Here is a 27,242-nt window from a genome sequence, read left to right on the forward strand (position 1 = left end):
TAGATTATTTAATTAGCTTTTCCTTAATTCTCGCCGAGATCCTCTTCCTAAGTGCGGCTACAACGACTCTTTGTCTCATAGCTCGATCTTGGTTGGTCTTGGTACTGATCGGTCTCCGGGTCTCGAGCTCGATATCGACTCGAGCTCGATATTGACTTGGGCTCGGTATTTGACTCGAACTCGATATCGACTCGTGCTCGGTATTGACTCGAGCTCGATATTGATTTCGAGCTTGATATTGAATCGAGCTCGATATTGACTTTGAGCTCGGTATTGATCGGTCCCTGAATCTTGAGTTTGATAACCTGGCTTCGGATCTTATCTCGATATTATGAAGACGACCTTTGGTCCATCATGTTCCAATCTTGACTAATTATACGAATGGCAAAACCGATTTTGACCGTATATATATATATATATATATATATATATATATATATATATATGTATGTATATGTATGTATATGTATATATATATATGTATGTATTGAGAAGTGTTCTCTTGGCGCTTTTATGAAATCAGCTAGAAGATTAATAGAATGATTAGTGCTAGTAAAATAAAATGTGGACACCTGAATGTGAATAGGGCAAGTAAAACAATGACGAGAGAATTTTTTTGTTAATCACAGCAGACTACACTAATCTAACATTAATTTACCATATCTTGATTTAGTTGCCCTGTATATGATCATGCAGGTTAGTAAAACCTAGCTAGAAAAAACATCAAATTTGAACAAGTAATAGTAAAGGAAAAGTAATAGTAAAGGATTCTTAGTGTTGGTTCCAATTCCTCCTTTTTATTAGGTTGTAGTTACTTATATTGGAATGATCCAATTTGTATGGTTGCTGATCCTGTTGCTGCTGGATTGATCAGTCTAAAGTAAAGTCATTTACAAAGTAATCGCCAATATTTGTTGCAGCTTCTTTTGTGTGATAATTAACCCTTGATTGTAATGAGCTGAAAAGCAAAGAATTCACTGATGATGATAGATAATTAGAACTTAGCAAGCTAGAAGACCAATTAGGCAGTAATGGAACAATATTGTTGCTTGCTGCTTCTGATCTTGTTGCTGCTGAAGCCAAGTTCATGTTCATGTTCTCATTGTTGTAATTCTGTAAAGAAATGTTGCTAATCCCACTTGATGGAGTAGCAATGCTACTCAAATTTGATAACTCAAAATCCCCAATTATCTCATTTGCTATTGTGTAATTAGTGTCACAATTAGGAGACTCTTGGGATTGTGATGATGTTGGATTTGGTTTCTTTACTGTTGGGCTCTTCTGAAACACCCTACAAACTACCCATTCCTCCTGAAAGAAAGATAAAAAAAAGTTGTATAAGGAATTAATTAATGGCTGCACAATATATTAATGATGCTGGTTCAATTCAAGAAAACGACAGTGATCATCACCTCTATATATGTTGTATATAGCTGATCATTTTTTTTTCTCATAAAGAGACTCAAGTACAATATCGTGAAGAATATTTATATTATTAGTGCACTTTAATAGCATGTCTTATTTTTCAGTTTACAAAGCCTAATTTTTGTACAGTTAATTGTAAGACGAAATATTATTTCCAAACTGTCACTGTATTGAAGTTAAACCCAGTACTCCTCCGTTTCAGTTTATATGTCTTGGTTTTCTTTTTAATTTGTCTAAAAAAATGTCTCTAGCTTTCTCTATTTGGTACTAGTAAGTTTTTAATTTCGATTACGAGAACGATATGCCATGTTTAACATGACAAAATTCAAAAAGGTATTTTTTGTTTGTTAATTATACACCCTTTTTAGTTTAAAATCACAACTCACAAGATTCAAAGTCTCCTTTACATACTAAGATACATGAGTAATATCTTAGCATTGTTTTCTAAACATAATAAATTACCTTTGAAGGTTTGAAGCCAAGCTCGGTTTCTAGTCTATATTCATGCATAATCCAGTTGGTTTTTTCGCCCTTAGGAGCTCTTCCTCTATAGAAAACCAGTGTTTTCTTCATACCAATTAGCACTCCGCCATGAAAAATCTCCTTGTCCTTGCCTGTTGTTTTCCAATAGCCTGCTTCTGTTGCTCGGTTAGTACGAAGGCCCGTTGGATACTTCCGATCTTTAAGGCTAAAAAAGTACCATTCTTTTTCTCCCATTGAGGCTTTCGCTGCACCAAAAACAGCCAAAAAAATGAGTATATATATATATTTCGTTGTCTTGATTTGTATAGTGAGAAACTTAAGAGATCGATTAGTTCATATTTTCTCCTACAAACGCAAATTTTTGCTAATGTAAAATATGGTAACAAACAAGAAAGCAATGTAGAGGAAAGTCATTTTCTCTTTGTTAGGTTAATAAGCAGCGATATCGATGTAATATTCTATCTTTGCCTTTAGGGTAACAAAAATCCTTTCCTTCAAAGTAAGATTTAAATGTCAAGTGGAAAAAGAAAGATTTAAATCTCTATATAGCTGCTATATATAACAAATAATTAAACTTTGTACTATTAACCGTTCGTGGGATTAATTTGTCAAATGTTATTGGACTTTAAATACCACTTTAGTATGCTATGCAAATTATAATGCATTAGATGTGATGATGCTATATATATTGCGTTAGAAAAAATATTAGGTAAAACTTAAGATTTGGATGTTCGATACTGGTCTGTGGGAATTAATAACCAAGTTCAAAAACATGTTTTCTGATGAAAAAAATTAATTAAAAGATACAACTCGATCAGTTTCCATTGATTTATTTTGTCACAGCTCTTTTGGAACAAAATCGGAACAGGAAATTAAAATATACGTACGTACTAATAAAAGGGGGAATTAAAAAACATGAAGATAGAAACATGCAGAAGAGAGAATCATGAACCAAAATATAATAAGCTACGAACCTGGGAGGTCCCAAGGCTCACACTTATTGAGATCAACATCAGCAAAAGCTGCAGCAGTGAAACTGAAATCAGAAACCTTATTCCTGAGATAATAAGTGATGAGTTCTTCATCAGTGGGATGGAATCTAAACCCTGAAGGAAGTTTATTATTAATTTCCTCCATTAATGCTAATTAGCTTTAATTTGTGAGGCAATTTAGAGGAAAGTACGTACAGATGCAAAGAAGCTGCCTATTTAATGGGGTTAAGTTAATACTTGAGGAAGAAGCAGCCATTTTTGGTCTTTGTTAATCCTCGTGATTACAGCTACCATATTGACAAAGATAGTGACTGGCTAGCTGGAGATTATAGATTTATCATGACGGGGACGTAAGTTGATTATTATAATGCAATTGCATGACATTAAACATACTGCTCACTTCTTTAATTATTCTCTATAAACTGCCACTAGATTTATGTTTAGGTTTAATTTATATGTAATAATTTTTTACACTCTTATCGTGTATAATTTGACTTGTTATAAAACTACACTATAAAAATTCTTATAGAAGGTAAACTCGTAAGTACTTATTACATAAGGAAATAATAGCTTTTATGCTTGTAATATTCCATTAAATAATGGTAAATTACAATACGACTATATAATCAGTGGCGTAGCTACAAAAAGTGAATGGTATTTAGTTGAACACCTTTGATAAAAAAATTATACTAAGTATATCGAAATCTACACTATGGATATAGGTCAAAATTTACTTTTATAAATACATATTAAATTTAAACACCCTTTGCAATATCCCTAGCTCTGCCACTAACCATTATGGTATTTTTAGCTATATATCCATGTTTTCCAATATTTGCAAGTACAGTTGAGTAGGTGTGAGTAGCAAATAATTTAAACGGTAGGAAAAATAAAAATTGAAGTCAAGGCTGCAACAGGATTACACGGGAGAGCAGATATTCTACCTCATCAATTTGCTTGTCCAACTAACTTCACCCATTTCTACCAACCCAAAAAGTAGGTCTAAATTATGCCAAATTTTCATGACATTTGTCATGATATAATATTCATTATAACAAATTTGTGGATCATAATATTTGTCATGGTATAATATCCATTATTAGGCCAAGGATTTCTTGCTATAAATAGAGGAGTTTCTCCTCATTTGCAAACACACCAATTCAAGAGCTTTTCACTCTTGTCTTTCTTTCTCCTCCTTTATTTCATTATAGAGTATTTTGTAAGAGAGTGAGTGTTGGGAAACACTTGTGTGAACCCTTTCTTTGGAGTGATCTTGTGAGGTTATTCTCTTGGAGTATTTGATTAATTAGAGTATTTACTCTAATTTTGTACTCTTGTTGGTATAGTGAAATTGCTTCTCTCCGCTTGTGGACGTAGGTCATCTTGACCGAACCACGTTAAATTTGTGTCTTCTTTATATTCTTTAATTGCCGTTATTATCAACTTCCATTGTCTTTGTTATTATCATTATAACGTTGTTTGGCTAAATTCTGCACTACCCGGGTTCCCGATCCTAACATTATTCTCACTGTACCCAAATCTTCCTTTCTTCATCCTCAATATTCTGTTGACACTTGTTTGTCTTTTCCCTTCCTCAACAGAAGAAGAACAAGCTAGCTAGATATATTAATATTAGTAGAAATTTTATTAATCCGGACGTATGATTTTTTTTTTTTTGGAGTACATAAAGCTAATATCAGTGGCGTCGGATCCGTTTATTGTATACTCCTACTAGATAGTAGCAGTAGTCACTTCTTATATTATGAGAATTGTTTACCGCGCCAATTTAAAACTGATTATGTGGGTAAAAACATATATAATTGGTGTGAAAAAATATTAATGGGAAGAGTGGTTAAATTTTTCACCAATTAGGAATGCCTACTCTCCTGTATTTCCGAGCAACTGATCTCCTGTACTAATTTCCACTCTTGACTTCAATTCTTTCCATTATAATATACATAGAGAGTGCATCTTTTTCCTCTTCTCATTTGGTCATTGCATCTGCTTCCCATTTTGTCAATACTAACAAAGATCTCTTTTATACTTCAAATTTCTACTCTTTATGGTTTCTAGAAAGGCCAAGCCGAGTTATTACCACCTCACGTGCACAAAAGAAGTGTACATCAAGGTAGGAATTATAGGAGAGCTAGCCGACAATGCAAATTGACCATCCACTGGGGTGGGGTGGGTGAGTAATGGTTTGATTTGATCTGAATTAGCGGTGTACAAACCGAACCGAAAAATCGCACCAAACCGAAAATAAAATCAAACCGATTAAAAAACCCGACTTGATTTTGTTTAATTTGGTTTGGTATAGAGTAAAAAAATACGAACCAACCCGACATATAAATATATAATTTTTATATATACATTTAAGATTTTATATAGAATTTTTTTTAAAAAATATCTTGAAATATTTGGAATTCTCTTGCGAGTTATAAATTTTAATAGAATATGAAGTGCTCCATATTTATTGACCTTAAATAATGGGTTGCATAATCACTTTCTTATCAAGTGTTACTGAAATACGTTTATCTCTTTGTTCTTCCATATTCATATCATATGTTAAGATCTATTAAATTCTTATATCTTTTTCGAATGTGAAATGATTATTAATATTTAGGTATCATATTGATTTTTATATTTAATTACTAGATTCGGTTAACCTGACAGTGTACATCAATGAAAAATTATTGTCAGACGACTAAAAGAATAACTATTATGTGTTACTAATAGAATTCTCCCATAAGAATATTTTAATCGATAATATGTTTGTCAATTTTTTTTATATTTTTACTAAATATATATTTACTTATCAAATATTTAACAAAGTAAGATTGAAATAATATTTAAATAACAAAAAAATCCGAAAAACCCGACAATTTTAACCAAACCAAACCGATATAATTGGTTTGGTTTGATTTTGATAAAAATCGAACTAATGCGGTCCATGTACACCCCTACTCTGAACCTTTCGTGACGCTAACCAAGTTAGCAGGAGCGTTGAAAACATAATAATCGATCCTTAATTAATTAAATTAACATTAGACTTTATACACATAAGACTAGCAGATTCGAATATATGCAATGTCAACAAGAGCAATTAATTTAATTTGTACCAGTTCCCAACTTTCCACAGGTGAATACAAGAATCAGAAACAAAGGCTTCTAGCTATACACATGAGTTTCTTTGCTAAACAAAAATATGCTCAACAGAACAAAATTAAATTGGGATAGCCTGCTATAGACATCTTTCTCGTCCCATCAGAGATCTCCTAAATTTATTAATAATCCAATTTACGTAGAACAATCCATGTAAATTCATGTATTATTGATACATTTATTGATACATTTTATTTTTACTTAATAAAAAAATGAAAAATCCATATAAATTCAGATATGATAAAGTAATACAAGAACGCATAAAAGTAACATAGGAATGTAAAAAACATGAGATTTCCTTAAGGAAAGGTGCATTGGTAAAGAGAGGAGAAGCACCCAAAGTAGTACACCCTGTTAAGTCCAATTTAACTTGCATATATAACACAAAACCATATGCATCAACGACTCTATTCTAGCACTCAAGACATGCTCCAGAATTGGCATCAGTTAGCCTCGCCCTCTGTCGATTTCCCTGCAAAACATTTAAAAAGAGCATAGAAATTGTTAATATTTCTTAAATAATAAATTTTCCTTGGCTAAGCATGCTTGAAAACTTTAAGCATTTATATGCTTGTTTAATTTATATATTCAGCCATTCTTCAAGTATTATGTGGTCCATCTTCATCTGTTGCATAAAATTTTATTTCTTGAAGCTAATAAATTTCATTTCAATTTTTTGTCACATCTCATTGCAGATGTAAGTATCATTTGCGCACCTATATGCTTTCAAGAAGTACAAGTATTCCAATGTTGCTAATTAGGCATTATTTCTATCATCAATGATACCTGTAACTTTTCTTTATCCTCTATTTTCTCCGCTAAACTTCTTAGAAGTAGCAAATAAATTACAGACCATACTGTAGCCTAAGATTCATATCCACACACAATCCAAAGTAGAATGCTAGGAACACACACACAATCTCTTATTATAACAATCAAAGCAGAAATGGATTACCTATAAGAGCTATTTGATTACTGCACTCTATATAATGCAGTTACCATATTTTTAAACACAGACCCATACTGAGTTCTTGGTACTCACATTATTATACATTGAATCAAGGACAACATAAATATATCATACCAATTAAAATTAACATAAAAATCACCTGCTGGATAGCTATGATCTCCAAAAATTCCTAAACTTTCTCACACAAAAGCAAAACGCGAATATTATATCTAAAATATAGACCTTTTACCTTTTCCCTGGAAACTGTCTTAGTGGAAGAGTCCAACTATAATGCTGCAATTAGTCTCCATTTTTGCAGGCTATGACAATACTATTGGCATCTGTAGAAATTCTTTCTTCGCATTAGCCCAACTCAATTCTTGTCACATAATGTAACCAGAGTGGAGAACTTGCAGCAAACCACCAATATAGAATTTGGTAAAGTAGAGAAGAAAAAAGTAACGTGTTATGCAGTATATTGCCATGTAAGTCGGAATTTGTAAAAGTTAAGAAATGAAAATGAAATGTCAAATTCAAAGTATGTCAAAAGCTAGCGTCTTTTGCCGGTTAAATAAAAATTAGAAAAATACAGTGAAAGATAAAAGATAAATTAATATATATTACATTTATATAAAATAGATTCAAGTATCCACTCTTGCAGCCTTAGTTTGGACAACAACAGCATAGAATACGACATCTTAATAAGTTATATATGTTTTCTTTAATCAGTTAAGAAGTTGCATGTTTTGGAGCATACCTAAAAGAAACCGAGAGCAGATATATCTAGTAAATAGGATGCCCAAATGATCATATGGATTAGTGTGTAGGATCCAGTAAAAATAACAATATCAGTTTGGCATAGTTTCTTCCAGGACAGAAAAGAAAGAAAGATGGGAGGGACCGTGGACAAAAAAAAAACTTATCAAGCAGCTTCATAGCGGATAATGGGAACCTGAAAGTAAAATTTCAGTGTTCTCTGAAATTATTCATTCAAAGATTATACATCGATATATTTTTACCTATAATTAATGCTCACAAAATTAATGCATGACTCAATGATTAAATTGATTAATAAAATTTCAATAATTAAATAATTAATAAAAATAGTAATACAAAGTTCGTTTACTTCAACTGTAAATCACTTTATGAAGAGTTATCGCTCACCATTTAGTATAAAGTGTTGATGTGTCGATTAAGCATTTGACATTCTGGCCCAAAAATCAAATCAGAAAAACTCTCTCTAGCTTGCACCTTATTCTCTTCAAGTCAACCACTGTTACATTCAAGAAAAATTAACCTTAACGCAATGTAAGTAATTGAAGATCCAAAGGATGCTAAGACTAAAGTTTGGGGCAAGGGGCGACAAGAAGACATGGGAAACAATAAAAAGAGAGTGCCAACACCTATTTGCTGCTTTTATAACCAAGTATATGATCATAAAGTAAATATTTGTTTTGCAGTTATAGCAAAAATACTCTATTAAAAATGAGTAACTTCAATATAGTTACTTCTATAATCTATAGCGCATTTTAAACAATGTAGATAAATTAAAGATCCAGTCGAGATATTCAAGCTGGGTATTATGGTGGCGTGAATCATAAAATAGTGAAACTCCTATACTTGTTTCAAATGCAGATATCATCATAATACCTGACTTTTTGATCTGTCATCCACGAGCTGCTGAATCCTAGTCCCTGGCTGCACAGTTACCTTTGTTGTTCTTGTCCACCTTTTATTTAAGACAAAACCATAGATGCTAACTTAGACCATCTTTATCCTTTTACACATTTAACATCGAAAAAACTTCTATTCAGCTAAAATAGCTGCCAAACAGACTTAACAACACACAAGGATATTACTGATACAGCTAGAACTGTCAAAAATAAAATATTACATGATCCCTGAAATAAAATTTACGTACGCAAACCAAAAAGAGAATTTTAAAACTCTAACTCTTCCCTCTCCTCCAAAACAATTGCAGTGCTCAATAAGGAGTATTATATACTTTAGTAAACAGGAAACAAATCAGTTTGATGTGACCTTATTTTCTCGATTTTAGAAAGAAAGCTCTAATCCAACAAGATTGTTTATCAAAGCATATAGAGGGAATTTCTGTCCAAGTATTCATCTATTTTAGCATAGGATGGGTCTATCTCAAAATTTTAAGACAATGCTTTTAGGTTTTGGTGGGTTTTCAGAGTGCTATCACCTTGTGCTAACTTTCATTAGGCTAACATGCTGCAACTTCTGATTTGGGGTATTCTGTTTATGGGCATAACATTTACTAATTGCCTATAGAGTTCTAGGTTTGACTTACGTTGAATTTCTATAAATATTTTCATCTTTATAACAACTTCTGAAATTTCAACTTGTGGAGAATTTCTGTTATACTTTAGATGGAGCTGTATAAGCAATCACCACATCAAAAGAACCCAAAAGTTTCTAGATTCAGTTAGGTCTAAATTAGCATAGAGAGGGGCTGATTTTTAAAGGATTCGGAATAGATCATGTACCCTTTAGTACTGATCCTTTAAGGTAATAGAATTGGGTAGAAACAAAAGATCTTAAAAATAGAATAAGTACGCAGAAAGAAGTACTGCCAGATAAGTTAGCATCATTCAATACATATAACTGAACTTGTACATTATAAAAATAAATTCAATTAAGTGACCACTTTTTCGCAACAACATAGAGTAAAAAAAGTTGTATTAGCTGCTTCAAGCCCTGAATATTTTTCTAAAGATCAAGGCTTGAAAAAGATACTAAACTCATATTTTAACTAGACGTTTAACATAGATTAATATGGATATACAATACGTAAAATGAAAAATGAATTTCATTGGCATGTATCACAAACAAAACAACTTATGTGAACACACAATATACTGTATAATTACATAATCAAACTTTGAGAGAAGACCTGAAATGAATTGATAGTACGTCTGATTATGATTAAGAAGACCTGAAATGAATAAAACTAACAAATCCTTTATATTAGCAATAAACAAAGAAAATGCAAGAGAAAAGAACAACATCCAGACATGGCAATGATACAATTTGCTGTACTTCTACAAAGAAGGGCTAGTTTGTCCAAATGCACATCCAACTTTAAGTGCTAGTACTTCCATAAATGTAACGACCCAACCGGTCGTTTTACCTTCTAGAACCCCGTTCTCCTAAATAAGAATCCACGTATGTAATTTTACTATTTTATGACTTGCGGGGATGGTTAGTTCGGGATTTGAAAGGATTCGGGTTGAAATCGGAACACTTGGTTCCTTAGTTGGATTTAAAAAGGCTAAGTTTGATTTCGGTCAACATTTTGAGAAAACGACCTCGGAATTGGGATTTGACGGTTCCAATAGGTTTGTATGATGATTTTGGACTTGGGCGTATATTTGAATCGGGTTTTGGACAACCCGGGAGCGTTTCAACGCTTAATAGTGAAAGTTAGTTATTTGAAGGTTTTAAGGTTCTTTTAAATTTGGTTTGGAGTAGGTTTTGGAGTAATCGAGGTTCGTTTAGAATTCTGAGCCTGGGAGTAGTTTCGTATGGTGATTTAAGACTTGCACGCAAAATTTGGTGTCATTCCGAGTAGTTTACGTATGTTTCGGCACGTTCAGAGTAAGTTTGAAGAATTTAATATTTCTAAGTTGAATCAATTTGGTTTGAGGTATGATTCTTAGTTCTGATGTTATTTTACGCATTTCGAAAGTTTGAGCGAGTCCGTTTTATAATTTCAAACTCGTTGGTATGTTCGGGCGAGGGTAGATTATGTCATGTAAATTTTGAAAATCAAGGGTTTAGATGAAAAACCTAGGTTTTGATAAAAATGAGATTTTAACCACGAAAATAGTTATGGAATGAGATGCAAATTGTATATTTGAGTTCTTAAGGTTATGGGTGACAATTTTCTCCGAAAAGTTTCGGAATCCAGGCACGTGGGTCCGGGGTAAATTTTAGGAATTTTACCTATTTGGGTTGGGTAATTAATCTAATAATTTAATTTCGAATTATTGAGCATGTAAGATGATATCAAGTAGCAAAAGAAGAATTATACTCAAAATTATGAAAAGAAAATCCATTAAAGTTTCTCTCTTGACACATTAACATGCATAAAAACGAAAATATCTAGTGTCTGAATTGTGCAAAAATCAAAACCTTTTTTAGCTGATGACAGATTAAACAAATTACAAACTTTGGAAGAAAATGAAGGCCGGAGAAAATTGAAGAGGGTTAGGCAGAATTTCAGCCATAAAATTAAAAAATCTAAAGAGAACGGAAGAAGATTTGGGCAAAAATTAAAAGAAAAACATACCAAAGTTAGCTAGACCCAATTGAGAAGATGAGGAGAAGTGAAAAGGTAGCATAAACTAATGAAGATCTATTTCCTATACTATAAGTGGGAATAAGCAGGTAGCTGATGGTAAACATGCCTCCTTTATTCTCAGGGTATTTATGTAGTTTCATAAAAAATTAGCAACGTTGTTGGCTAAGAAAGGGCATTACCATAGCTGTCAAGTAAAATTTTATGTGCCTTGACCAAATTACCCATTTCTCCTACAGTAGCTTCCTTGCCTAACTTTGTACCCCCTTATGTTCTTACGTGTTCCCACCTTCACCCTATCACTCAATCGTTTGTGTGTATAATTTTAGTAGTTCCTAACATGCAATTTGTTTGAATTTATGTGTGGCAAACTTTTTAAAAATTAATTAAAATTTTAACTCTACCCAAACATTTTTGGTGTGTGCATTCTTTAGCAAAATATGACATGTAATTTATTTGAATTTTTGTGTGCAGAACTAAATTGTAAAAATTAGTTGAATTTTTCTAACAAGTTTTTACAGAATAAGTATAACAGAGGTAAACAATTTTAGTACAATTTATACGAAAAGTATTTTGGACTTAACCATATTAAATTATATTTAACTTACTTATTGTTATTAATAATTTAATATTGAAGGATCCTATATAGTTTAAATTTATGACTTTATAATTTGACATTTAGTTAGTTACGATATTTATGATCGGTACTAATTAAAAAGGCATTTTTTCACCATTTTTGGTACTTTTGACAAAGGAAAAAAAATATTATGCAATACAAACATTATATTTCAGATTAGTACAATATAATTATTCCAAAAAACAATTATTGTCTTTCAATTGTTTGTGAGTAAAAATAGGATGAACTAGGATACAATAATAATATGAAAAATTGAATTGATAGACGGGCATAGTTATAAAGAATTGCTAAGCCTTTTGGTGAGAAATTTTAGACACGTGGATAAACACAAATGACCATATGTGATTAGTCTCTAAAGAGTATAAACAACATTTTAGGATAATCATGAATTTTATATCAAACACATGAATTTAAGATTGAGTAATTTGTGAAAGACTCAATGATTATGTAGCCCATTCTTTTCCAGTTTATAGTCAGGTATTGGAGAAGCCATCACTATAAAAGAATGATCGTACTACTTATCTAGGAGGATAATTATACCACTTACTTAGGAGGATAAATATAATACTATAACTATATAGATTATATAATTATATACATTGTATTTATATTTCTATACTCCCTCTATGTCAAAGATATTGTCTTGGTTTGACTTGGCACAACCTTTAATTAAAAAGGGAAAACTTTTGAAACATATGGTCTTATATAAGCCATTGTGTTTGTGTGGCTGTAAAACTTTTAAAACTTGTAGTATGAAACCTGTTATAGCATTTGTATGGCTATAAATGCTTCCTATTAAGGAAATATTGAAAGGTGCCAATTGTTTTTGAAACACAAGGAGTACATTATATGGTTATATAAAAATATAGTTTTTTCATAGTTTTTGGGCTAATTAAAACTAATATTTCTTTCTGTAACGACCCGACCGGTCGTTTTACGTTCTAGAATTCCGTTTCCCTAAATAAGACTCCATGTATGTACTTTTACTGTTTTATGACTTGCGAAGATGGTTAGTTTGGGATTTGGAAGGGTTCGGGTTGCAATTGGAACACTTGGTTCCTTAAGGTTGGCTATAAAGGCTAAGTTTGACTTCGATCAACGTTTTGAGTAAACGACCTCGATTTGACGGTTCCAATAGGTTCGTATGATGATTTTGGAGTTGGGAGTATGTTCGGATCAGATTTTGAATGACCCGCGAGCATTTTGGTGCCTAATAGTTGAAGCTGGTTCTTTGAAGGTTTTGAAGTTCTTTAAATTTGGTTTGTAGTAGGTTTTGGTGTTATCGAGGTCCAAATAGTATTCCGAGATAGGAAATAGTTCCATATGGTAATTTAAGACTTGCACGCAAAATTTGGTGTCATTCCGAGTAGTTTAAGTATGTTTCGGCGCATTGGGAGTAAATTGAAAAACTTGAAGTTCATATTTTGATTCGATTTGATTTGGGGTGTGATTCTTGATTTTGTTGTTGTTTTACGCATTTTGAGAGTTCGAGCAAGTCTATATTATGTTTAATGACTTGTTGGTATATTTGGACGGGGCCTCGGGGACCCCAGATGCCATTCAGACGATACGCGGATTGAGTTAAGACTCGCCGGCGATGCACAACTGATACCGAGTGCTCATATGCGCATAAGAATACGTGGAAGGAATTCAAAGAGTTATGTTTCAAGATGAATCAATTCCGCACGATAGAATACAAGAAAGTAAAATTTTCCTAAGGGTTCGGCAACCTCTCGAAAATAAGTACAGACGTCTTCGTACCGATCCGCAAGACTCTACTAAACCTTCTCATGACTTGTGAGACCTATGTCACCTAAAGCTCTGATACTAACTTGTCACGACCCAAAATCTCACCTGTCGTGATGGTGCCTATCTCAATACTAGGCAAGCCGAAAATCTCAATAAAATACCATATCTTTTAAATTTGAAAACAAAATAATTAAATTCAGTGGAAGAAATCTCACAATTTCAAATATAACACTCCCAAAACCCGGTGTCACTGAGTACATAAGCATCTAAATGAATACAAAGTCTGACTGATAAACATCACTGTCTGAAGTATAGAACAGTACGATAACTAAACAGGAAGGGAATCAAGTCTGCGGTCGTCAAGCAGCTACCTTGATACTCTCCAACAGAAATAACTCCAAATTCTAGCAGTCGTCGTATCCGGGAGTACCTGGATCTGCACACGAGGTGCAGAGTACAGTATGAGTACAACTCTCGATGAAGTAGTGACGAGTCTAAGGCAAGGCACCTACAAATCAACCTGTACAATTTAACAGTGTATATACGAGTAACAGTAATGAAGAGCTAGACAAGAATTATCGGGAGGGGGAAACATGCTGGGGGAAATATGAAATAAAGAGCTACACCAGAATGGGAACTGGATCAACCAATAAACTATGAATCAACAGGAGCACTCCGATAGTTCATGGACTTCTCCGTTGCAATGTTTCCCAAAGAAGGGGGGCATGACGGTGGTCACAAATGACAAGAATGAGTTGATTCCCACAAGAACGGTAACCGGGTGGAGAGTGTGTATGGATTATCGCAAGCTAAACAAAGTCACAAGAAAGGATCACTTTCCACTTCCCTTCCTTGACCAAATGCTTGATAAGTTGGCTGGTCGTGCTTTCTATTGCTTTCTGGATGTATATTTGGGCTACAACCAAATCCCCATTGCTTCGAAGGATCAAGAAGAAACAACTTTTACATATCCCTATGGTACTTTCGCCTTCAAGCGGATGCCATTTGGTCTATCTAATGCACCGACGACTTTTCAAATGTGTATGATGGTGATCTTCATAGACATAGTAGAGGACTACCTTGAAGTTTTCATGGATGACTTCTCGATGGTTGGGGATTCCTTTGATGATTGCTTGGCAAATTTGGATAGAGTATTGGCAAGGTGTGAAGAAACAAACTTGGTGCTAAATTGGGAGAAGTGCCATTTCATGGTCGAGGAAGGCATTGTCCTTGGCCACAAGATCTCAAAGAATGGCATAGAAGTCGACAAGGCAAAGATTGAGGTGATTTCTAAACTTCCAACTCCGACTTTAGTGAAAGGCATTCGGAGTTTCTTAGGTCACGCGAGGTTGTAGCGGTGCTTCATCAAGGACTTTTCTAAAGTGGTGAACCCGTTGTGCAAGCTCTTAGAGAAAGATACGAAGTTTCACTTCAATGATGATTGCATGAGAGCCTTTGAATTTCTAAAGTTCAAGTTGACAACCACTCCCATTATCACCGCTTCTAATTGGAGTATCCCTTTTGAGCTCATGTGCGATGCTAGTGACGTAGCGGTTAGGGTTGTTTTGGGGAAACGCATCAATAAGATTTTTCAGCCGGTCTAGTATTCTAGTAAGACCATGAATGGTGCCCAAGTCAACTACACCATTACAGAGAAAGAGCTCCTTGCCATTATGTTTGCAATGGAGAAGTTCCGCTCGTACTTGATGGGTGCCAAGGTTATTGTTCATACGGATCATGTGGCACTTCGCTATCTTATGAGCAAGAAAGATTCAAAATATCGGTTGATGAGATGGGTGCTATTATTGAAAGAGTTTGATATTGACATCCAAGATCGAAAAGGGAGTGAAAATCAAGTTGCGGACCACTTGTCTTGTTTGGATGAGGAGGGGAGGCCACATAATGGCCTTGAAATCAATGACTCTTTCCCCGATGAGCAACTCTTGGCTATCTTAATGAAGGAGATGCCATGGTTCGCGGATCTAGCAAACTTCCTTTTTGTGGAATCATCCTGGATGATTTCTCTTCAAATCAAAGAAAGAAGCTCAAACGGGATTGTCAAGATTATTATTGGGATCAGCTATACCTTTTCCAGATTTTCACGGATGGGGTAATTAGAAGATGTGTACCGAAAGAAGAGAAAAGTGATATTCTCGAGGCTTGCCATTCTTCGCCTTATGGTGGTCACCATAGCGAAGCAAGAACGGCGGCCAAGGTGCTGAGTTGCGGTTTCTATTGGCCCACTCTTAACAAAGATGCAAGTAATGTGGTGAAAATATGTGATGAATGTCAACATGATGGTGGAATCTCGAAGAAGAATGAAATGCCTCTCACTACCATTTTGGAGATTGATATCTTTGATATGTGGGGTATTGACTTCATGGGTCCTTTTGTGAGTTCTTGTGGAAACACCTACATCTTGGTCGCAGTTGATTATGTGTCTAAATGGGTTGAGTCCATGGCTCTACCCAACAATGAAGCAAGAAGTATGGTGGCGTTCTTAAAGAAGAATATTTTCACAAGGTTTGGTACTCCGCGGGCTATCATAAGCAATGGGGGTCGCATTTTTGCCACAAGGCTTTTGACACTTTTCTTAGCAAGTATGGTGTCACGCATAAAGTTACAACTCCCTATCATCCACAAGCTAGCGGTCAAGTGGAAGTCTCCAAACATGAGATAAAGAGTATCTTGTCCAAAATAGTGAATGCTAATTAGACAGATTGGTTAAAAAAGCTTGATGATGCATTATGGGCTTATCAGAATGCTTTCAAAACTCCTATCGGAATGTCTCCATACCACTTGGTATTCAGCAAAGCTTGTCATCTTCCGATGGAACTTGAGCACAAAGCCATGTGGACTCTAAAGAAGTTGAGTCTTGATTGGGATGCAACCGCTAACATGAGGGTTGCACATTTGAGTGAATTGGATGAGTTCCGGTACCATGCCTATGCAAGTTCGTCCTTGTACAAAGAGAATATGAAGTACCTTCATGACAAATACATTCGGAACAAGGAGTTCAAGCTGGGCGATCTTGTATTTTTTTATTCAACTCATGGTTGAGGATGTTTCCCGGAAAGCTGAAATCTAAATAGAGTGGTCCCTTTAAAATTGTGGGTGTGACACCTTTTGGTGCATTGGACTTGAAGAAAAAAAAAAGTATTCCAAGTCAATGGTCACCGGGTGAAACACTATTTGGGAAAGGTTTATGATGTCAACATTGTGGCAGTGATTCATTTCAAATGATGGTAATCTGCGTCGTACCGCGACGTTAAATTGGGAACTTCTTGGGAGGCAACCCATGTTTCTTTTTCTTTTCTTTTCTTCTTTTGTAGATAAGTGTTATTTTTGTGCTAACTGGATTTGAAGTGTGTTGCCGGGATGAGTGTACTTTACAAATTTGTGCAAAAATTGGCTAAGTGTTGAAAACATTGTGGACCGTAATTGTATTGTGCGGACCGCACAATTTTGATTGCTGCAGCAAAAGGTTCTCTGCGGTCGCACCAATACATAGCGAACCACACAAGTTGAAGATGGAAAATGTCAACTCTCTGAAGTTGGTCAGTCAGAGAAATGGTCGATCTGCGTCCGCGATAAGAATTCTGTGGTCCGCAACAAAACCTGTGATCGCACAACTTATTATGCGGACCGCAAAACGCTAGGGCAACTGGGCCCTCAGATAACAGAGTGCGGACCGCAATGGGAATTGTGCGGCTGCACTCAAGCCCTCTTACTTTGCCAGAACCCGTTCACTATAAATAGCAAAATCTAGGGCACTGTTTCCTTTTTCCCTCTCTAAGCTCACAAAGTACACAAATTTGAAATTTCATGTTAAATTAGCTGCTCACAAGTTAGCAACTGTGATTACTCATCTCTTGCACAAATTCATATCTGGTAGGCATCATCATCTTGATTAATTTCTGTGAAGTTTTAGATTTTTAATGAAATTGTGGACCATTTGTCTGATTGAATCTATTTGAACAACCATGTGGGATAAATATGTAGTGGGTAGACTCGTAAATTCTCTAAGGGGAATGGCTAAGTTGATTTTCATGCTTAGATGTTGTTTCCGTGTCAAAATTGTGCAAACATTTGAAGCCCTAGGTGAAAAACGACCGCACAAGTTAAAGATTTGGGCACTATACTAAGGCATGGTTCTGCGGCCCCGCAAAGAAAATTATGTAGACCGCAGAAAACAAAGTGCAGCCTCAAAGCGACCAAATCTCTCTCATCAGAGAGTTGGCATTTTGGTGACATCTCAAGTGCCTCCGTAAAGCAAATTGTGCATACCGCAACCCAGTTCTGCGACCTTACTGGAAAATTGTGTGGTCCGCAATGCCCATTCTGTGGCCGCAATGACAATTTTGTGAACTGCAATTCCCTACCCTGCAACTATGTTTCTATAATGTTTTTCACTGCAATCTCTGGTGTGTCCATGAGTTGTCCGTGCAGATCTACATATTGGTATCATTGACACATGAGTTGTCCATGTCGCACGTGAGTTGTCCGTGCAGTGTGTGAGAATGTTATTTCTTTGATATTTTATCTGATTCATTGCTTTCCTTCCTCTACGATAAAAAAAAATTACTTGAGCAGCGTATTTGAGGAATTGTGCACATACGCCTACAGTTATCCTCTTCACAAAATTTGAGGAGTTGGTTGTAATTATTAGATTGTGGTGGTGCTAGCTGAACTTGCGAAACGATGCTCTTCTTTGAGATATTTTTCCATTTTTGGGTACACGGATTGCACAGTTGTGGCTTGAGTTATATTGGTGTGGCATATCTTTGGGATAGTTGTGTTTACTAATATAAGGTCATTGGACCTAGAATGGGTACTATCAGGTTTGATTACGGTATATTCGGGAGGATAATATCGAAAGTCGTCTAAGAAAGTGATTATGGTTCTGGTTGGGGTGAGAGAGCTCCATGACTAGTTGATCTGATAAGTGGTTATGAGATTGCACATGTTTCTTTCATTATCAGCAGTGCACTAAGATTTTGGGAACGAGTTTTTGTTTGATATGGGATTTAATACTCGTACCGAGTTGGTTTTGTGTAGTTACTATGACCGAAAATGGTGTTGCGAGTATGCGAGTTATGTAGTATGTTATGTGATTATATATGGGGTTATGGTTATGGCTTGATAGAGCATGTTCAGACTTATACAGTGTGTATATGTGAGATTCGGGTCCTGAAAGAAATTCTAAATGTTGGAAATTGGGTTCTAAGTTTTATGGACTAAGGTTAAAGTAATGATCTTCAATTATGTTGTGTTGTCAGGCCTACATAGAATTGGGTGGCATGGGATCACCCCCGGGTATGTACGTGGTAAGATGCAATAGTGATGTGATGGCTTGGAAACAACTCTTGGCACGTTCGAGGACGAACGTATGATTAAATGGGGGAGAATGTAACGACCCAGCCGGTCGTTTTGAGTATTTCAGCCCCATTCCCCAATTTACTGCTCAATTTATGCATTACAATTTTTATGTGACTTGCCGGGGTAATTGGTTTGGTTCCAGTGAGGATTTAATGAATGAATTGGAACACTTAGTTCCAAAGTTTAAAGCTTAAGTTAAAAAGGTTGATTGGATGTTGACTTATGTGTAAATGACCCCGAAATAGAGTTTTGATGATTCTAACAACTCCGTATGGTAATTTTGGATTAAGGAGCGTGTCTGCAAAATTATTTGGAAGTCCGTAGTTAAATTAGTCTTGAAATGGCTAAAATAGAAATTTAATTTGGAAGTTTGACCGGAGATTTGAGTTTATGATATCGGGGTCGGAATCCGATTCTGGAAATTGGAATAGGTCTGTTATATCATTTATGAATTGTGTGCAAAATTTGAGGTCAATCGGACTTGATTTGCTAGGTTTCGACATCGAATGTAGAATGTTCCGACGTCGTTTCTTCAAGATTAAGTGGTATCACATTAACCAAATGAGGTCCAAATTTAGTTTTGATTGAAGCATTAGATCCGTATTGAAATTTCGGATAAATAGCAAATTTAATCGTCGAATTCGGATATCGTATTTGAGAGTTATGCCCATTTTCGTGTCGGAAAATATTTCCCGTCAGCGTCCAGGGTAGAGTGGGATGCTATCCCTGGCACTGGTACTTCTGGAGTTCTGGAAATGGCACCACAAGCAGCGCCCCATGCCACATGTGGTGCTACAAACATAAGGGGCTCTATAAACGGGATTTGTTTTTGGCATTTTTGATATAAACATAGTTGGGGAGCTCGGTTTGGGCGATTTTCAGAGGCAAATTTCACAAATTGAACTAGGGTAAGTAATGTTAACTTGATTTGGTCTATTATTCAAGAATCTAACACTATTTCCAGCACCTATTTCTGAGGGTATGAAACCCCAAAAATGAGATTTAACCACGAAATTTGTTATGGAATTTAGTGAAAATCATATATTGGAGTTCATGAGGTTATGGGTAATAATTTTCTTCAAACATTTCTGGGATACGGGCATGTGGGCCCGGGGATGAATTTTAGGAATCCTACATTTGGGATTGGTTAGTCACTTTAATAGTTAGAATATCAACCTTTGAACATGTGTTGATCATTTTATATAATATTTGACTAGTTTCGAGTCGTTTGGCACCAAATTGAGGGTTTGAGCACAATCTTGGACCGGAAAGTAGGCCTTGAGATGAGGTAAGTCTCTTTTCTAACCTTGTAAGAGAGAATTAACCCCATAGGTGAATTGATATAAATGTGCTCTTCTTTGTGGGGGCTACGTAGGCACGAGGTGACGGGAGTCCGTACATAGCTACTGATTATGCTATTGTCTGGGGTAGTCTAAGACCCATACCATGCTATATTTACGATGTTTGCTCCCTGCTTATTAATTTAATTGCTTAAATCATGTTGGAACATAATAGAGGAATGATAAAAGGTTAAATTTCACTTACTTAAATTCTTGAATGGGCCACTCGACGGTTATTGAGGATTGGGGTTCCTTTAAATAATTGCCTCTTAATAAATCTTGAATTGACTATTATAAAGTATTTTCTCTTTCATGGAGCGGGCCGAACGCCTCGGTAGTAGATAGATGCATCTATGGTTCGTGTCGTTCGACCCTCGATAGTGCACAGTTTAAATATTTTTATGTTGGACCGTACCGTACGACCTCGACATAAATTGTGCATGATAAATATTTGGAATCAATTATAATCAATATCATTTTGTTGACTTGAGATATAAATTGTGAAATGATGGAAAATAAACTTTGGACATACTATTAGCGAAAGGATTTTTTATTATTCCTGTTATTGAGTTTCCAGATATATATTTCTATATCCATGTGTAGTTATTGTTTTGACATTTCATTATTAGCCGTAGTAAGTTTCAAAGTCGACCCCTCGTCACTACTTCTTCGAGGTTAGACCGGATACTTACTGGGTACATGTTGTTTTATGTACTCATGCTATACTTCTACACTTAATGTGCAGGACCTGAGGCAGGTGCATCTGGATATCAGTTCGGCGCGCACACTTGATCACTTCTACGAGACTACACGGTGAGCTGCCTTCCGAGCCGTTCCGCAATAGCCAAAATCTTTTCTTTTGCTTGTATTTCCTGTCTACTTCATTTCAGACGGTAGCGTAGAACTCTTTATATATTCTACTAGATGCTCGTACACTTATGACACCAGGTTTTGGTGATTTAAGCTAGTAGACACGTGATGATTCTTTTTGGGTTATCTTATTTATCTAAATGCTTTAAAAATCTTGATTTCTCATTTTATTTAAATGCTTGCTTATCGATTATGCACAAACTAAAAATCAACTATTTCAAATTTTTAAAAGGAAGGATCACAGAGCTAGTTCACTGTCGGCTTGCCTAGCGATAACGTTGGGCACCATCACAACCCATTGGAAAAATTGGGTCGTGACAACATGGTATCATAGCACTAGGTTCACGTAGGTCTCACAAGTTATGAGCAAGCCTAATAGAGTCTTGCGGATCGGTGCATAGACATCCCTACTTATCTTCGAGAGGCTATAGGGTGTTAGGAAACTACTCTTTCTTCATCTCCTATCATGCATTTGATGTTATACTAAGCGTCTTTCTCTTATTCTCTCACAGATGGTGAGAACGCGTACGGCAAATGTTCTAGACCTGGGAGGAGCTGCTACCCCTGTTGCCAGAGGCTGAGGTAGAGGCCGGGGAAGGGCTCCAGCCCGAGGTAGAGGACGAGGATGTCCTAGAGCTGCCCCAGCTATACCACCAGCGGATCCAGTAGAGGATCCCACTATAGAGGAGCAGGGTGAGGTGCCTGCAGCAGAGCCAACCCCATTGGAATTCATGTCAGCACGACGCTTTCAGGAGGTTATGGGCATTATGCTGTGGTTCTTGGATACTATGACCCAGATTGGTCTATTTCCAGCGGACCCAGCCATATCTCAGGTGGGAGGGGGATCACAGACCCCTACCTCTCAGGCTCCGGGACATGCAACTGTCATATATCATACCCCGGGTGCACTACCCGTGGGCGGATCCCAGCCAGCTGCAGCAGCTGTGCCTGAGCCTAGACCAGCTGCGATCGGTGAGTTGCAGAAGTTATTGGATAGATGGACCAGACTTCACCCTCATGTCTTCGGAGGTGAGAGAAATGAGGACCCCCAGGACTTCATTGATAGGTGCAGGGACAAACTGCACAACATGAGTATATTAGAGTCCCATGGGGTGGATTTCACTACTTTCCAGTTGGAGGGCATGGCCCATAGGTGGTGGTAGTCTCATCTTCTCGGCAGACCAGCAAGTTCTCCTCCCATGACTTGGGGATCAGTTTACATGCCTTTTCTTGGATAGGTATATTCCATCCTCCCAGAGGGAAGAGTTGCGGTTTCATTTTGAGCAGCTCCAGCAGGGTCAGATGTCAGTGACCGATTATGAGGTGAGGTTTGTTGCGGGGTTTCACTCAGGTATTTAGGCCACTATGGCACGAGAGGTTGAGATGGGGACTTATTATCAGCTAGTAGTAGAGATAGCTCGGAGGATTGAGCGTTACTGTAAGGACTCGTAAATATTTTAACCAAAAACAACTCAGGGTTTCGTGGTGCCAAGATAGATTCCTACATTATTATAGTAGAAATTCAAGCTTGCCGCGGTTCGGACCTTTTGGATTGAACAGTAACCCTATGGACTGAGAGGAAAATATTTTGCAGAAGAACGCGTTTCTGCGGCCATTATTCGGCCGCATAATCACTCTGCAAACTGCATAATGGCCGCAGAGTGAATCAGTAAGTTTGGCCAACTTGAGGTCCGTTTTATGATCAATTATGCGACCGCATATCGGTCGCATAATCCCTCTTGGGTTTTTGCGGAGGGAGTTCTGCGGTGCATTATGCGACCGCAGAACGAGTATGCGGACCGCATGCTGGTCGCATACCTGGGCCAAAAGTTTAGGCCCCTGAGGGCCATTTCTACGGTCACTTTGCGGACCGCTTAACCATTATACGGTCGCATATGCGACCGCAGACCTGTGTCGGGGCACCATTTTTCTTAATTTAAAACCCGACCCCCATTCCATTAAAACACCCATTTAGCCTATTTTGAAGCTCATTTATGATATTTCTAGTGTGTGAGAGAGAGAGTTCTAGAGGGAGGGCCTAATTCCCATCAATTAATCTTCAACTATCACTCAAAGCTTGGAAATATTCAAGTAAAACACCAAATTCTTCATCCAAAAAGGTAAGACTTCATCACCCCAGCTCTTAATTTCAAACATAGCTATAATGGGGTATTAATAAGATGGTCTATGGGCACGAGGGTTGTTCATCTTGCATGCATGTGATAAAGAGTGTGGGAAAAATAAAAAGTGAACTAGAACCATGAGAGTTTTCCTAATTTTGGGTTCAATTTGTATATTGCAAAAATAGATTGAGGTTGCTAAGGGTTCCGGATAATTGTAGAGTCTAAAGAAGCGCAATTGAGGTATGTATGGCTAACTCTTTTCTTCTTAGAATCAAACTCCTGGTGTCCGAATAATTGGTGTAAGTTCCAACTTGATTATACTAGAATTCTTGCCTTAGTATGTTTGCTTGAAAGATTCATGTTCCCTAATTATTTTAGATGGTTACCATGTCATCATGCTATTTGAGAACGTAATTATCATTTTCCAAGCTCCTTCCCTTATGTGTGAAATGCCTTATGTGATGGTACTTATCGACATGAATAATGATATTATTTGAACAAATAAAAAGGGAAAGACTTGAATTTTAAAATGTGCCCAAGTGCCAAGAACTACTTAATAAATGAGGTTGTTTGTGCAATGTAATGAAGATGGGAAAGAAATGTGAATTGAGTGGACAGTTGAAAAAGGTTATGTCTCAAGTGAGATGGCTTAGCCGATCGGGCCGAGATCGGACGCCATGCTATACACATGGTGGCATTTGTATTGGAATTATTGAATTACATTGTGGATATAGATATGTCTCACTTGAGATGGCTTAGCCGGTCCGGCCGAGACCGGACTCCATGTAAAAACATGGTGGCATTGTGAGTTGTGGCTTTGGCACTATAGATTATTAATATAAAAAGATGGAAAGGTTGAATTGTAAACTATGTGATCCTTACTTGGTGTTTTCTTTGTATTTCTATGAAGTAATTATTGATTATTATGACTGCCTTCTCTTTGTTTCACTGTTCATTCTACTAAGATTGGTGTTTGCCTTATATACTAGTACTATTCGACAGTACTAACGTCCCCTTTTCCGGGGGGGCTACATCTTTGAATAGATGTAGGTGGTTCCATCGCAGATAGTGCCGATCGGATATAGTGGTTCTCTCTTTCTCTCCTCACAGCAGTCTTGGTGAGCCCCATTTCTCCCAGGGGTCATGTAGTCCTTCTTTTGTATAAGTTTTCACATTTTGAGGTATAGCCGGGGCCTTGTTGTCGGCGTTGTCATGTTGCTCTTTTGTATCCTTAGAGGCTCTATAGACATTTTTTTTGTGGGTCATATATGTGTGTTGGGGTGGTCGTTGGATCGAGTTGTATTTTGAAAACTCAACTATGGCATAATGTATATAAGAAAAATGAACTAGCAACGTTTATATATTTATATAACTGATCTCTCCCCGGTTTTACAAATGGTGATGCGATCCCTTTTTGGGTTATGAATGAGTCAGGTAGGAAAGGTTTAATAGGCTTGCTTGACCGGGTTCACTCGGTTGAGCGCCGGTTGCGCTCCCCGAGGTTGGGGCATGACAAACTTAGTATCAGAGCCTAAGGTTTTAAAGTGTCCTAGGATGTCTCGGAGCCGTGTCTAGTAGAGCCCTTCCTATCGGTGTGTTGTTGACCACATCTATAATTAGGGTCTACTTGGACATTTAGGAATAATACCCTTCATTGTTGTTCTATATGGTGTGATAGAGAGGAATGTGAGGTTGTTTTCCCCTAACTCGTGCATTGTTCTAACTTTCTGTAAATAACACCTAAGAAGAGAGCGAGAATTGACCAAGAAGCCAATGCCACACCAGGAGTGGCTGTTGATCCCTTACTTGATAATGCGGGTGAGGATAATACCCCTACTTCCACACTGCCTGATTCGTCTACTCTAGAACAGACTACCCCAGTTCCTACACTCGCGGAGGATGCCACAATCCCTCCCGTCAATATACCTGTTCCACCTCCAGCCCCAGCTCCAGGTCCCGGTATTTCTGATGGGGATCTTAGGGGAGCTATTCAGATGTTGACTCACTTAGTAGCTTCTCAGGCCCAGAGGTCAAATGTTGTACCCCACCTTATTTAGCTCGCAAGAGGATTCTTATGGTTCCAGGGTAAACAAGTTCCTTCAGTTAGATCCTCCAGTGTTCACAGGTACTGATCCCGGGGCAGACCCTCAGGATTTTATTGATGAGATGCATAAGACTCTCCGAGTTGTGCGTTCTACTGAGATGGAGGGTGTAGAGTTGGCCTCCTATCGTTTGAAAGGGGTGGCATATTCCTGGTTTGAGATGTGGGAGGATTCCCGTGAGGAGGGGAACCCTCCAGTGAGATGGAGTGAGTTCGCGGATGGCTTCATAGACCATTTCTTGCCTGCTGAGACTAAGGCAGACCGTGCTGTGGAGTTTGAGACCCTTAAACAGGGTAGTAGGAATGTGTGGGAGTATCACATGGAGTTCGTTCGCCTGTCGAAGTATGCTGTTCATATGATGCTGACTATGGAGGCAAGAGTGCGTCGATTTGTGCAGGGCCTTAGCCCTTTGGTTATAAATGAGGCTGCCACAACTGCTCTAAATTCTGACATGAACTATGGAAGGATGGTGGAATTTTCCCAAGCTATGGAGGCTTGAAAGTTAAAGCTCAGGATGGAACGGGAAAGTAGTAGTAGGGCCCGATTAGCGGGCAACCTTGGGGATTCATTCGGAGGTGGGAGATCAACTTTTCGGGGAGGATTATCAGGACCATCCTAGTCTTACGCTCAGTCTTCAGCTAGTGCCCCGCCATCAGGGCACGGTCAGCAGCATGGGAGTTGCTTTAGGCCCGGTCAGTGTAGCAGGAGGTCCCACCATCAGGGCCGATTAGGAGGGAGATTCCAATAGCAACAGAGGGCCCCATACCCTAAGTGTGGGAGGATACATTCGGGAGTCTGCTACCTGGACATGCCAATATGTTACGGATGCAGAATGAGAGGCCATATTCAGAGGGAGTGTCGTGCATCCCATCAGGGTGCAGGCAGGGGCACAACTCAGTCATCCAGTCCTACAGCTGCCACATCTTCAACACACCCTCCAACTCAAGGCTCTTCAGCACCCGCAGGGCGTGGTACAACTCGGGGTGGTGCACAGAGTTCGGAAGGACCCAGCCGATTCTATGCTATGAGTGGTCGACAGAGTGCGGAGGCTTCCCTGGATGTCGTCATAGGTATATTGACTGTTCAATCTCATGATGTGTATGCCCTTATTGATCCCGTATCTTCTTTGTCCTATGTTACTCCTTATGTTACGAGCTTCGGGATAGAACCGGAACAGCCTCATGAGTCGTTCTCTGTATCTACTCCGGTTGGCGAGTATATTATGGCCGCACGGGTTTATAGGAACTGTGTTGTCACGGTGCGTGGTTGGGATACCATGGTCGATCTTATTGAACTAGGGATGATTGATTTTGATGTAATAATGGGAATGGATTGGCTTTATTTATGTTTTGCCAAACTCGATTGCCGAGACAGAATCATGAGGCTCGAGTTTCCTAACGAGCCAGTTGTTGAAGGGGAATAATGTTATGCCAAAAGGTTGGTTTATTTCTTACCCTAAGGCCACAAAGATGATCAGGAAAGGGTAAATTTATCATTTGGTCCGAGTTACAGACACCACTGCTAAGGTGCCTACCCTTGAATCTGTACCAATTATGAATGAATTCCCCGATGTATTTTCGGATGAGCTCCCTGGAATTCCTCCAGACAGGGAGATTGATTTTGGGATTGATGTGATGTCGGGTGTGCAGCCTATATCCATTCCACCTTATAGAATGGCGCCGGCAGAATTAAAAGAGCTAAAGG

At 37.4% G+C, this 27,242-nt stretch overlaps 3 protein-coding genes and 1 long non-coding RNA gene across 8 annotated transcripts; 2 read left to right on the plus strand and 2 right to left on the minus strand.

Annotated features, from left to right (window-relative positions):
- Positions 1-579: 579 nt before the first annotated feature.
- Positions 580-3,146, minus strand: LOC104115248 (NAC domain-containing protein 100). Its single transcript, XM_009625833.3, has 3 exons — positions 2,883-3,146; positions 1,888-2,153; positions 580-1,311 (listed from the first exon to the last, which is right to left on the minus strand). Exons 1-3 carry the CDS (start codon positions 3,043-3,045, stop codon positions 871-873), a joined length of 870 nt encoding a protein of 289 aa, XP_009624128.1. The 5' UTR covers positions 3,046-3,146; the 3' UTR covers positions 580-870.
- A 3,064-nt stretch (positions 3,147-6,210) lies between these two features.
- On the minus strand, positions 6,211-11,419 carry LOC104115246 (uncharacterized). Of its 5 annotated transcripts, none has more exons than XR_690564.3 (6): positions 11,330-11,419; positions 9,932-9,973; positions 8,662-8,740; positions 8,176-8,284; positions 7,262-7,352; positions 6,211-6,534 (listed from the first exon to the last, which is right to left on the minus strand). It is a non-coding gene; the product is annotated as an uncharacterized lncRNA (long non-coding RNA). The 5 variants fall into 5 exon arrangements; XR_690568.4 differs by having other exon boundaries at positions 9,909-9,973; XR_690565.3 differs by having other exon boundaries at positions 9,932-9,988.
- A 3,924-nt stretch (positions 11,420-15,343) lies between these two features.
- Positions 15,344-21,894, plus strand: LOC138908575 (uncharacterized). The gene is made up of 4 exons (XM_070199252.1): positions 15,344-15,442; positions 15,820-15,939; positions 16,485-16,757; positions 21,826-21,894. Exons 1-4 carry the CDS (start codon positions 15,344-15,346, stop codon positions 21,892-21,894), a joined length of 561 nt encoding a protein of 186 aa, XP_070055353.1.
- A 3,708-nt stretch (positions 21,895-25,602) lies between these two features.
- LOC138908576 (uncharacterized) lies at positions 25,603-26,037 on the plus strand. Its single transcript, XM_070199253.1, has one exon. It carries the CDS (start codon positions 25,603-25,605, stop codon positions 26,035-26,037), a length of 435 nt encoding a protein of 144 aa, XP_070055354.1.
- Positions 26,038-27,242: the final 1,205 nt, after the last annotated feature.

This window comes from Nicotiana tomentosiformis, chromosome 3 (genome assembly GCF_000390325.3).
Source record: "Nicotiana tomentosiformis chromosome 3, ASM39032v3, whole genome shotgun sequence".
Lineage (NCBI taxonomy): Eukaryota > Viridiplantae > Streptophyta > Magnoliopsida > Solanales > Solanaceae > Nicotiana > Nicotiana tomentosiformis.